Source organism: Microtus ochrogaster, chromosome 7 (genome assembly GCF_000317375.1).
Source record: "Microtus ochrogaster isolate Prairie Vole_2 chromosome 7, MicOch1.0, whole genome shotgun sequence".
NCBI lineage: Eukaryota > Metazoa > Chordata > Mammalia > Rodentia > Cricetidae > Microtus > Microtus ochrogaster.
The window spans coordinates 77,698,796-77,710,537 of record NC_022014.1 but is presented as its reverse complement, the minus strand read 5'-3'; the positions used below and the strand labels follow the sequence as shown (position 1 = coordinate 77,710,537).

Sequence of the window (11,742 nt, the reverse complement as noted above, 5' to 3'; positions counted from 1 at the left end):
ATCTCTGTGAGTTCGAGACCAGCCTGGTCTACAGAGCTAGTTCCAGGACAGGCTCCAAAACCACAGAGAAACCCTGTCTCGAAAAAAACCAAAAAGAAGCCTAGGGTCCAAAGATGGGGAACTAGGAACCCCTTTATGAAGCTTTACCTATGCCGAGACTTCACTTCCTTCTCTGCTTAAGCCAGGCCTGAGCTTTAGCCCACATCTCCTGGGAAAGTGGGTTAAGATAGTGTGGGGTACATGGCTTACTGTGAGAATCCAGATCTACCAGTGAAGGTGATATACACACGTGCGTGCACAGGCATACATGTGTATGCATGTATGTGTTCAGACAGTATTCCTTCAATAGCGAATAGGATTGAAAGGCGTGGGTGACTAGGGTGTCGGGAAGAGGGTCACTAATGCAAGTAGGACGGGTAGGAGGAGTTGCCAGAGGCTAGCCCAGGTGAGCTAGGCCAGGTGATGGCTGAGCCTGCAGGAAGCTCCTGAGTATCTGAAGGAGTCATGCCTGTGACCCTTAGAACTGTGGAAACTGTCTTAGAAGCCGAGATGGCTACCGCATGTGGAGTAATCCCTGCGTGCCGTCTGAGGCACCAACACTGCTCTTCTCCCCATTTTACACAGGACAGCACTGTGGTGTGGAGAACTTCAGTGACTTTCCGGGGGTCCTGCTCCTGGGAAGGGATGAAGGGATGACGAGGTTAAGACTAGGGGCTCTAGAAGCTATGCTCCTGCCTCTGACCCAGAAGGTGGGCCTGCTGCCCCTCAGGCCTGAGAGCTCTGGGAGTGTTCTGTCACGGTTGCTGCAGTCAAAGCAATGCTCCTGCCTCCGACCTAGGAGGTGGGCCTGCTGCCCCTCAGGCCTGCATGCTCTGGGAGTGTTCTGTCACGGTTGCTGCAGTCAAAGCAATGCTCTTGCCTTGGACCCAGGAGGTGGGCCTGCTGCCCCTCAGGCCCGCGTGCTCTGAGAGCGTTGTCACCGTTGCTGCAGACAAAGCAGCTGTGGAGACTCCTCCTGCTCTCTTCCTTCTTGGCATTGCCTCTCCTCTGCCCAAAGAGCCCCCGGCACCTAAAAGCTTGTCTGTGGTTCTTACCGACTACATAGGGGTGGTCAGGAAGGCCAACAGTGAGGGCCTAGGACCACAGGTCTGGAGGCTCTGAGCTTGGGTCCCCAGTTCTCAGCCTTCCCCCAACTCAGCGTGCCCTGAAAGTCTTAGTGTCCACACTCTATCCTATGGATGCCCTGCCTAGTGGGCACGTTGGGGGAAGGGCAACAGTGTGAATCTGGCCCCACTGCCCTTAAAAGAGGCCTCAGAGGGCAGGGTGGCAGTAGAGGAACACAAAAAGCTCTGCACAATGACCCCCTTGACAGCTGGTGGCCTCCCCCCACACACCCGCAGCTCCTCCTTACCCCTTTTCCTATTAAAATGCCACAGCAGCCTCGGCTCTGTCAAAGACCCATTCAGAACCCTCGCACCCGCCTCTCCCGCACAAGGGCCTGACTAAAGGAATTAAGGAAATGGCACGGCTCCCAGCTCCCTGGCATTCCATGGCACCCGGCTGCAGATAAAACGACCCGTGGGTTCCTTGAACGGTGAGATGCCTGATGGGAGAAGCCCCTGCGGGAAGGGTCCAGCTTCCAAGGGGCAGCTCACGGTGGCAAGCTGGATGCCATCGCTTCTTCAAAAGGCAGAGGCTGCCAGAAGCAGGACCCAGTCCCGTAGGCTCAGCACGGAAAGCTTCCCTGTGCCTGCACTTGTCTCTGGAGGAGAGGCAGCCAGCCAGGCAGCTGTGCCCATCACTCTGGGCAGTGGAGCCCCTCCCCACAGTGTTTACAACCTCCCAGCTCCCAAGGCCGCCAGGATGCCTTGAACACAGCCTGGGCTCCAGCACTGTCTTTTCGGCACCAGGCCTTGGTGTGTGGTCGCAGCACAGAAAGGGGAGACGAGAGATGCCCACGTCCTGTTTTTGTTGGTTTTGAGACAGGACCTCATGTAACCTGAACTAGTCTTACACTTACAAACCCCTGCCTTTAACCCCTCGAGTGCTGAGATAACAAATGGACACCATCATGGCCAGTGGACCCAGTGCTGAGGATCGAACACAGCATGAGCTGTGTCAGCAAGCTTACTAACTGGGCATTCTCAGCCCTCCCTCTCCCCTTTTACAGTAGTAGAGCTCAAACCTACAGCTTCTTACTAGGACAGGGTTCTGCCACTGAGCTACGTTTCCAGTCCCATCGCCCACCTTAGATTTATTTTGTGTGTGTGTGGGTGGGTGGGTGTATGCATGTATGTACCACATGTGTGTGTCTGGTGTCCTGCTCAGAAGTCAGAAGAAGGCATTTAATAGTCTGGAACTAGAGTTATGGATGGCTGCAAGACACTACATGGGTGCTAGGAATGAAACTTGGGTCCCCTGCAAAGAGTAGCAGGTGCTTTTAGGAGTTGAGCTGTCTCTCTAGCCCCACAGCCTCCTGGCCCCTTTACAAGATGGGTCTTACTTAGCAAACTTAAATTCATTCTGTTGCTCACAGGCCTTTAATTTGCAGTCCTGCCTCGGTCTCCGGGGCATCTGGAGCCATAGACTTGTGTCACCAGAACTGGCTCCTTAGCGCTTCTACACAGGCCTCTATCAAAAGTGGCAGAGCCAGGTGGCACCAGGGGCCATTTATCTCATGGATATGACAGACCAGTGCTCCCAGCCACCCCTAGGGACACCTGGCAAGGTGTGATGTGGGTAAGGAAGAGCAGGGGCAGACCACAGGGTTGGCTTACAGCCCTCAGAGCAGAGCGGTTCCTTGAAATCGCCTAGTGAAGTGTCTTCTTCAGCATGTGTGCAGTTGTATGTGCATGCATGTTCACACAGACATGCAGCAACATACACACACATAGAGCGAGCAAGCACCTATAACTAGTGATTCATACCACATTATGATGATCTGCCTACATAGGAAATCCTTCACTTTTCCATAACATTTGAGGCATCGCATACAGAAGCACACACGTGTATTTCAGAGCACATGTGAATGTAAGGGCAAAAGACTGCAGGGACAGAAGGTAGGAGATGCCACCTTTTTCGTACCCGGTGTCTGGGGGCAGGTAAAGGAACCCACCCAGCTTCCACCAGTTTAGCTTTTCGCACTCGCGCAAAAGCTACCCAGCCACCCACGCGTTCTCTGCATGCCCAAACAAGCAGGGTGTCTTGTCTTGGCTCTGTCCCTGAAGCCCTGTAACTTTGGACAAACCCCTTCCTGTCTCTTAGCCAGGACCAAAGTGAGCCAAGTCTCTTTAGTTCAAGACTCTGGGATGGTAGGTAAGGGACTGAGTTCAAAGGTAGCCTGCCAGGGTCTTTGAATAGGACAGGACAGACGGACTGTCTTGGTCAGCCCAGCCACCCACAACCTCCTCTACTTACCACTGCAGCAGCTGTATCAGCAGCCAGAGAAGCCCAGCTGAGGATCAGGGTCAGCACCCCACAGCACAGCATGCTAGGAGAGAGGCAGACACTCTGGGATCTCAGCAGGGTGGACAGGAGGGAGTCTTCTGGACAGCAGTCATCCTACCTGGATTCAGCATCCTCCCTCCCAGGCAGAGCCCTACCTGGCCATGCATTGCCCTCCCACCCCACGCCATCTCCGTCATGTATCGACTCCCCCCACCCATCCCACCTCTGCTAACAGTTAGGAGAGGGCTGTGGATCCCAGTGGACCCCAGGGTTGAAGAGACCCAGCTGTGACCATACAGAGACAGCTGAAGTGTGTAGCATGTGACACACGAGGAGCCCCTGCCTGCAAGGGAGCTGGTGCTGAGGAGGGTCATCCTGGCTGCTACCTCTCAGGACCTGCCTAGGCCCTCTTCTCCCTCTATAGGGGGCCTCCCACCCAACTCTTTGCTTCAGGACCATAAACAGGGCTACTCACGAGGCTAGGAGACACTTGGAGCGCCTGGCCAGTCCCAGGCAGGTGACGAGGCAGATGACCAGGTCCAGAATGAAAAGAAGGAGGTAGGAGAGCCACCTGGGTGAAGGCAAAGAGAAGGTGAGGATCAATATAACAGACCCCCCCCACACCTATACACACACACACACACACACACACACACACACACACACACACACACACACACCTGCTGCTGTTGGGAGGCCAGAACAGCAGCCTGGACCAGCGAGAGCACAGTCCCGAGGCTGTGGGTCCTCAGGGGCTTGAAGCTGCATCCCAAATTCTCCTACCCCTTGCCTTAACCATCCAGTGGAATACCTAGACCAGTACTAGGCACTAGAACTTTCCATCAGGGTGGAAACAGTCTACATCTACACTGTCCACTCTATTCGCCACTATTCACAGATGCCTGCTGGGAACCCAAGAACCTGAGGTGTGAATTATGCAAGCGAGAAAATGAAGCTAAAGATGGTGGCAGACACCTGGAATCCAGCTCTTGGGAGTTCCAGGCTAGCCTGGGTTATAGAACAAACTCAGCTTACAAAGATATCACAAGATATAAATGTCTCAGTTTACTTAATATTACTGTTTATTTATTTGAGACAGGCTTTCTCTGTATAACAGTCCTGGATGTCCTGGAACTGGATCTGTAGACCAGGCTGGTCTCGAGCTCACAGAGATCCACCTGCCTCTGCCTCCCGAGTGCTGGATTTAAAGGCGTGCGCCGCCACTACCACCCAACAATATTACTATTTTCTATGAGGCTGGGGAACAGGTCCAGGGACACATAGATGCTAACAAGAGTTCTGCCATTGAGCTACACCCCAGCCGCCCAGCCAAGTTTTAATGCACTCTGACACACATGGTTGGAAGCGTCCATAGTGGACTGCACAGCTCTGTCTTTGCAGTTCCCTTCCTGCAAACGATCAGGCAGCTCCCGGATGCTCCGCTTTGTCTCTAGAACCTTCAGAGAGCAGATCTGGTAAGGCCTGACACTGCAGTCACAGATCAGGGAGAGCCTCTGAGAGGCCCCCTTCTTTGAGGGATGGCTGCCTGTCTTGCCCAAGGCTTTCCATCTTACACGTGGAGCCTGCATAGGATACACAGTGCAGTATAGTAATTCTTCTGCCTTCGCGGGCCAAGTGCTGGAATTCCAGGCGTGCACCGCCATACATTTTATGCGGTGCTGGAGATCGGACCTCGGGTGTAAGCAGGGCATGACAGTGCTGACAGGAAGTGACAGAGGCTCTGAGGAAGATGGAGCAAGCTGGAGGTCCCAAGAGGCCAAGTAAGATTCTGTCTTTGTGAATGGAGGTTTGATGCCTAAAAGAAGGGGCTTAATTAAAACCCTCAACCCCCAGAGCAGCAGGTACCCCTTGCAGGCAGGGGCTCCTCGTGTGTCACATGCTCCACACTTCAGCTGTCTCTGGGGTCCCAGAAATGGGGCTATGGCTTGGGGACATGAATTGAGCTGGCCTGCCACTCAAGTTTTTTTTAAAGTCAGAGTTGAAAGGAACTTGAGATCTATCTCGTGTTAGCATCCTATGCTACAGACTCATGGTGGCTAAGATTTCCAGAAGCTGCACGGGAACCCTATACTCTCCTTCCTTCTAGAGGCATAGCCCCACCCCCCAGCCCCAACACCCTCCAAAACATGGGTTCCAAGCTCCCAACCTAAATCTGGGTTGCTCCTTCCATCTCCTCTCCCATCTGCAGGAAATCCAGATGCAGAGGGGCTCCTGTACCCTCCACAGCTGTGCTTTTGCAGCTCCTGCAACCGCTGCCTGTGTAAGCGGTTCCTAGAAACAGCTCCCCGGGCGGATGCGTCTTCCCACGGGAGCCTCTGGGAACTGGGGGAGGGACTTCTCACCATAAACTTGGCTCTTGCCTGCTGAACTAATGCTGCCGGCTTCACCCCTCACCCCACCACATCCGGCATCGGTAAGCCAGTGTCCACATCTCAGCACCAGGCAGTTAACTCGGCTTGTTATCCCCTCCACGTTGGAGCTGGATGTGTCTCCCCAGTAAAGTGCTCCTGGGAGTGGGAAACCTTTCTGGGAAGCCTCCCAGAGAAGCCTGTGAGCTACAAACCCAAGCAGAGAAGGGGAAGTGACCCTCAGCATTCGGGAGCCCTGCTTGAACTACCCTTGCTCCTTAACCTGACCCAAATAAGGAGCCTCTTTTGATATATAAAACCTATACCCATTTCATCATGGTCTTTACTAAAATGTCCACAGGATTAGCCAGATGAACTCCAGGGAAAGAGTCAGGTTATTAAGGACACCCCTATGAATACTCCACCGGCTCTGATGTGGGGGCAGATTGTCTCCTCAGAGTTGGCAGCTCCTTTCGGTCCCCGAGGAGGAAGGCATCTTGCCCACGTCTGAAAGGAGTAACCCCAGGAGCCCTGTCCATCTAGAATATCTCTGATATCAAGGAAATTCAAGGTCTGTGGGATGGGGGGTGGGAGCATTGCCCAGATGGGTCCCTGATTGGCACATGGAGTTCAGGCCTGAGTGAGTGCTTCCCTTTGGGAAAGGGAGTCTGATGGGGGGAGGCCTTGAACACTTCCTCTGGACTCAGCCCCCAGCTGCAGCCTCCCGGGTGGGGTTTTATGATATAATAGGACACAAATCCAGAAAACCAAGGCTATATTGTGCAATGCTGGGCAGAGGCTCTGCTCTTCGTCAGTGGCTTGAAGAGGTGCCAAGTCGTTTGGGTGAGGGTGGGATTTAAAGAGCTGACACTTGCCATGCAAGACCCACATATCTGTTCCACCCCGTGTCTATGATACTGGACCCCTGACCCTTTGAGTACAATGACGTGCATGTCACACACGATGCACGCACATTATATGAGTCCATGCTACCATTCGGGTGAAGGTCAACCCGGGACAGTGACAGCTGTCTCCTTCCTTGGCTCTCAACAGTGACCACCCTTCTGAGACTCTGTATTCAGAAGGAGGGCAGCCAGTCTGGGGCCTATGACCCAAGTTTAGTGACATCACTAGGGATGGGGTTACAGAGGGACATAAACAGATGCTGGAGGCCTAAGTTGCTGCGGCCATTAATCTAGATTGTCAATTTGGTGGAGCTTAGACTCACCCGGGAGACAAATCTTTGGGCATGTCTGAGAAAGATTTTATTTTTGTGTGTGTGTAGACATATACAACACATGTCATAATACATGTGTAGGTCACAGGGCAACTTGCAGAAGCCAATTTTCTTTCCTTCATGAACTCAGGTTATCAAGCTTGGTGCCAGGGGCCTTTACCAGCTGAACTATCTCAATGACCCAAGATTTTATAGATTATATTAATTGAGGTGATATGCTGGTTGGCTTTATGACTGCTTGATACAAGCTAGAGTCACCAGAGAGGAGGGATCCTCAGTTGAGAATATGCCCACATAAGGTCAGACCGTAAGCAAGCCTGTAGGGCATTGTCTTTATTAGTGATTGGTGGGGGAGGGTCCATCTTATTGTGGGTGGCGCCATTTCAGGGTTGGTTGCAGGCTGAGCAAGCCATGGGGAGCAAGCCAACAAACAGAACCTCTCCATGGTCTCTGCATCAGCTCCTGCCTCCAGATCCTGCCCTGCTTGAGTTCCTGCCCTGATTTCCTTTGATGATGAACAGTGATGTGGAAGTGTAAACAGAACAAGCCCTTTCCTCCCCAACTTGCTGTTTGGTCATGGTATTTCAATGCAGATATAGTAACCCCGACTAAGACAAGCAGGAAGAGCCACTGAATAAAAAGGATAAAGCAAATAGCAGCAGACATTGCTCTGCTTCCTGACTGTGGATGTGATGGGACCAGCTGCCTCATGCTCCTGCTGCCATGGCGATGGACCACGCTCAAGCCGTGAGCCCAAATAAACTCCTCTTCCTTCCTTCAGTTGTTTGGGTCAAGATATTTAGTCACAGCCATGAGGAAGGGACATAATAGATGTGGTCATGGTGGGGTGGCTCCCCTTAGCCCTGCATTGCTGAGGTGCTACACAGTGAGGCTGCGGGGAGGGGCTGGCTCTGCATCCGTAGCCTTCCGTGTCCTCCCGCTGCCTCCCCAGATTCTCACCTGTAGTGTTCCACATAGGCAGTCTGGTGGGACAGCTCAGTCAGCTGCGTGGTGACCTCCCTCCACACGGGCAGTCCTGAGAGCTGGTTGACGACATTGCCTGCCATCTGCTGTATAAACTTCAGGGTCTGGATGTAGTCACCGCGAGCAGCAAAGATCTCGCTGAGCGGAGCCAGGTGCTGTTCTAGGTCCACCTGCATCTTCTGGGTGTTTGCAGACACCTATGGGAGGTAAGGACGGGGCTAGGAGTCTGGCCCTGGGATAGCCACTGAGAAGGTCTCTGCAGGAGGAAGTAGCACTTGGCCAGCTGGGCTTGAAAAGCTGTTCCACACTGACACAGACCCAGGGAGCTCATGAGACTGCTGCCCCAGGGGAATGCCAAGGACAGATGTTCCCCAAAGATCCATATTAAGGCCATGGCCACAGACTTGGTGATACTGGGAAGTGGTAGTTAGGTGTGTGACGGTACTTTAGGTCATGGGGGAGCGCCCTTCCTCAAAGGGGACACTGGAACTCTTTCTTCCCTTGCTTCTGCATACATCGAAGTGAGCAGCTCTGCCCGTCATGTGGGCTCACCAAGACCTCTCAGATCAAAGGCTCCAAAGCAAGGAGACCAACCAGCATGAGACCAACCAGCATGGGTGGAAACCATGTAAACCCAAACCAGTCTTTGTCTCTCTTCCCTCTCGCTTTCCTTTTAAAAAAATATTTTATTTTTGAGACAGGGTCTCAGGAAGCCCAGGCTGAATTCCAACTTGATATGAAGTTGAGAATGACCTTGAGTTCTTGATCCTCCTGCCTCTACCTACCAAGTGCTGGGACTACAGGTGTGCAGATCCTTTTCTTCATAAATTTGATGATCTCGGTGATTTGTTATAGTACTGGAAAGCACACACAGCCCGGTTCCATCTGGCCCTGTTCTAGTTTTCCCTGGGGTTTGGCTCTCCACTCCAAGCCTTTCTGCAGCCTCAGTTTCTCTAATCTGAAAACTCAAATCTTAGCCCGCGAGCAACAAGCTCTGTACAAATAACTCCAAACAGAAACCCCCAGACTCTAAAATCCCAAATACTTCAGGCCTCTTGAATTTCAGATAGGTGGGGCTCAACCTGGACTCCAAAAAGGGAACCAACCAATTCATTTTTTCTTCCCTGATTATTCTCCTAAAGTCTGAATCACTTGCAGTGAGGAAACCAGAGACTTAGAGCCCCAGGCTGCTACTTTGTCCAATAGGATCCCCAGGTACCGACAAGAGAAGGGGTTTGTCTCTGAGCTAGAATCAGCTTGTAATGTCCCAACTGCAAGGCAAGGCAGAACAATGGGGCCTTGGAAACAGGGAACAGATGCCGTCTCCTCCCAGCCTGGCCCTGGGGCAGGAGGAGGAAATCAGTGTCTTGGGCTCATAGCCCCCCACTTCCCAGGATGTCTGTCTGGCTAGGTGGGTATAGAGGCACCCCCGTCCTTTGCTTTGGCCTTAAGTGAACCCCGGAGGAACATCTGCCTACACAGACCGAAACGAAAGGTTGGTGGCAGTGGCTGTCCTTGCCAGCTCCCAAACAAGGGGCAAGGTGCAGCTTACACTGCAAATGTCATACTCAGGGGCCACTAGGCTTGGGGTCACAGCCCCACAGCCATCTGAGCAGAGGACGGCATGTTTGCAGCTAAATGAGGAAGGACTCTGTTTCTGTTTTGTTTTCAGATAAGGTCTCCATAATTGTCCAGACTAGCCTGGAACTAGTTATGGAGTCTAGGTGGACTCTGGATTTGAGATCCTCCTGCCCCAACTTCTGGATAGCTGGCACTATAGGACTCTGCTGCCAGGGTCTGGCTTTGTGGCCTTGACATTGTCATAGACAAGCAGTTAATGGAGGGCAGGGTGCCTGGTTAATCCTTACCCAGCAGTCTTGGCTCCCACAGCCTGCAGGATAAAGGCATAGCAGAGGGGCAGAGGAGGGCACAGCCACGGAGCCCAGGAGAGCATTCTGAGCTCTGGAATCATGGGAACTTGACATTAACCTTGTGGCTCTTCATGCCTTTCCTACACTGTGACTTCCTGATTCTAGAAGAGAGAATGGCTCTCTGTTTCTCTGTGTGTCAATGCTTGCTTCTTCCATTTTCTGGTTTCAGCTGGGCTCTTAAGAGAAGGCAAGAGATTAAGAGACACCAAGATAGAGACAGCTAACTGGGCAGGCTGATTCATGCCAGTAGAATTCTAGCACTTGGGAGGCTGAGGCAGGAGGATTGTCTTGAAGTCAAGGCCAATCTGCACTACAGACAAGCCCTTGTCTCAAAACAAAACGAAAAAAGCCCTCCCAAAACAAACAAAAAGACAAATCAAAATTTTAAACTTTGTCTTAGACTTCTTCAAGCTCTCTACTCCCCACTTGTGTGCATGCACACGTGTGTGTGTTGACAGAGATCTCATGCAGCCTACAATGACCTTGAACTCCTATCTTCTGTATCTATCTATCTATCTATCTATCTATCTATCTATCTATCTATCATCTATCTATCCATCTAATCAATCTAGCATCTCTTCCCATGAAACAATACCAGAAGGAAAAATGAACTTGACAGATGTTTACTGGCTTGTGGCTTTGTTTCTTTTCTTTTCTTTTCTTTTCTTTTCTTTTCTTTTCTTTCTTTCTTTCTTTCTTTCTTTCTTTCTTTCTTTCTTTCTCTGCTACAAGGTTCTGCTATGTAGCCCAGGCTATCCTAGAACTCCTGATCTTCCTGCCTCAGCCTACTAGGCAATTAGATTACCAGCCTTAGACACCAACCCTGGCCTATTCTCTAATTGTTTGGTTGGTTTTTTTTTTTTTTTTAAGACAGGGTCTCTACAGAGTTCTGGCTGTCCTGGAACTTGCTATGTAGACCAGGCATATGCCACCACACCTGGCTATTATCTAAATTTTTAACTTCTCTATTTTTGCTTGGGGTTTCTGTTTATTTGGGGATTTGTTGTTTGTGAGAGGGATTTGTTTTCTGTTTGTTTTTGAGTTAGGATCACTGATAGTTCCGGTTGGCTTCAAACTCCCTGCGTAGCCAGGGAGGACCTTAAACTCCTTCTGCCTACATCTCCTGAGTCCTGAGATTATAGTGTTCAGTGCCACACCCCAATTGTTGGATGTTTTGAGTCAAAGTCAGGGCCTTCTGCATTCTAGGCAAGCCAGCGCTCTGCCAACTGAGCTACATGCCCATCCTTGGTTTGTCTGTTCTTAAGCTCACCCTTGACAGTACCAAACTGAAATGCCAGGCTTGATAGCCGAGTCTATAATCCCAGATTCAGGGGGAGTGGCCTTCCTGTAGCTTTGTGCTTGCTCACATGGTTCCCAGTCCTTGAGGTTCAAAAAGACAGAGGTGTTATGACCCCAAGATGGACTGTGGCTTTCTCTTGGGAACCGAGGATGAGGGGGACAGCTCAGCTCCGCCGGAGGGGAACAGGGACCAGCTAGAACAGCCAGAAGGTCACTGTTCCAAAGAACAGGGGTGTGGTTTTCAAATTGTGGTCCCCAGGCCCGCAGCATCACCCAGGGGCTCATTACAAATGCAAATGCTCAGCCTGCCTGAGGTGAATTGGAGCCCCAGCAGGGTGTGGCCTGCTGCCACAAATCCTAACTACCTCTAGGTGATTCTGATTAAGTGCCAGGTTGAGAACCTCTGGGGAGGGAGGGAGGGAGGGAGAGAGAGAGAGAGAGAGAGAGAGAGAGAGAGAGAGAGAGAGAGAGAGAG

At 51.7% G+C, this 11,742-nt stretch overlaps 1 protein-coding gene across 1 annotated transcript in view; it reads right to left on the bottom strand.

Annotated features, from left to right (window-relative positions):
- The window catches only part of Ttyh2 (tweety family member 2), a 45,308-nt gene that overhangs the window by 12,553 nt on the left and 21,013 nt on the right, over nucleotides 1-11,742 (bottom strand). The window contains exons 4-6 of the mRNA XM_005350681.2: nucleotides 8,014-8,234; nucleotides 3,923-4,018; nucleotides 3,418-3,490 (exon numbers count right to left, since the gene is read on the bottom strand). Of these exons, the coding sequence (XP_005350738.1) occupies nucleotides 3,418-3,490; nucleotides 3,923-4,018; nucleotides 8,014-8,234 (390 nt within the window). The remainder of the gene's footprint in view (nucleotides 1-3,417; nucleotides 3,491-3,922; nucleotides 4,019-8,013; nucleotides 8,235-11,742) is intronic.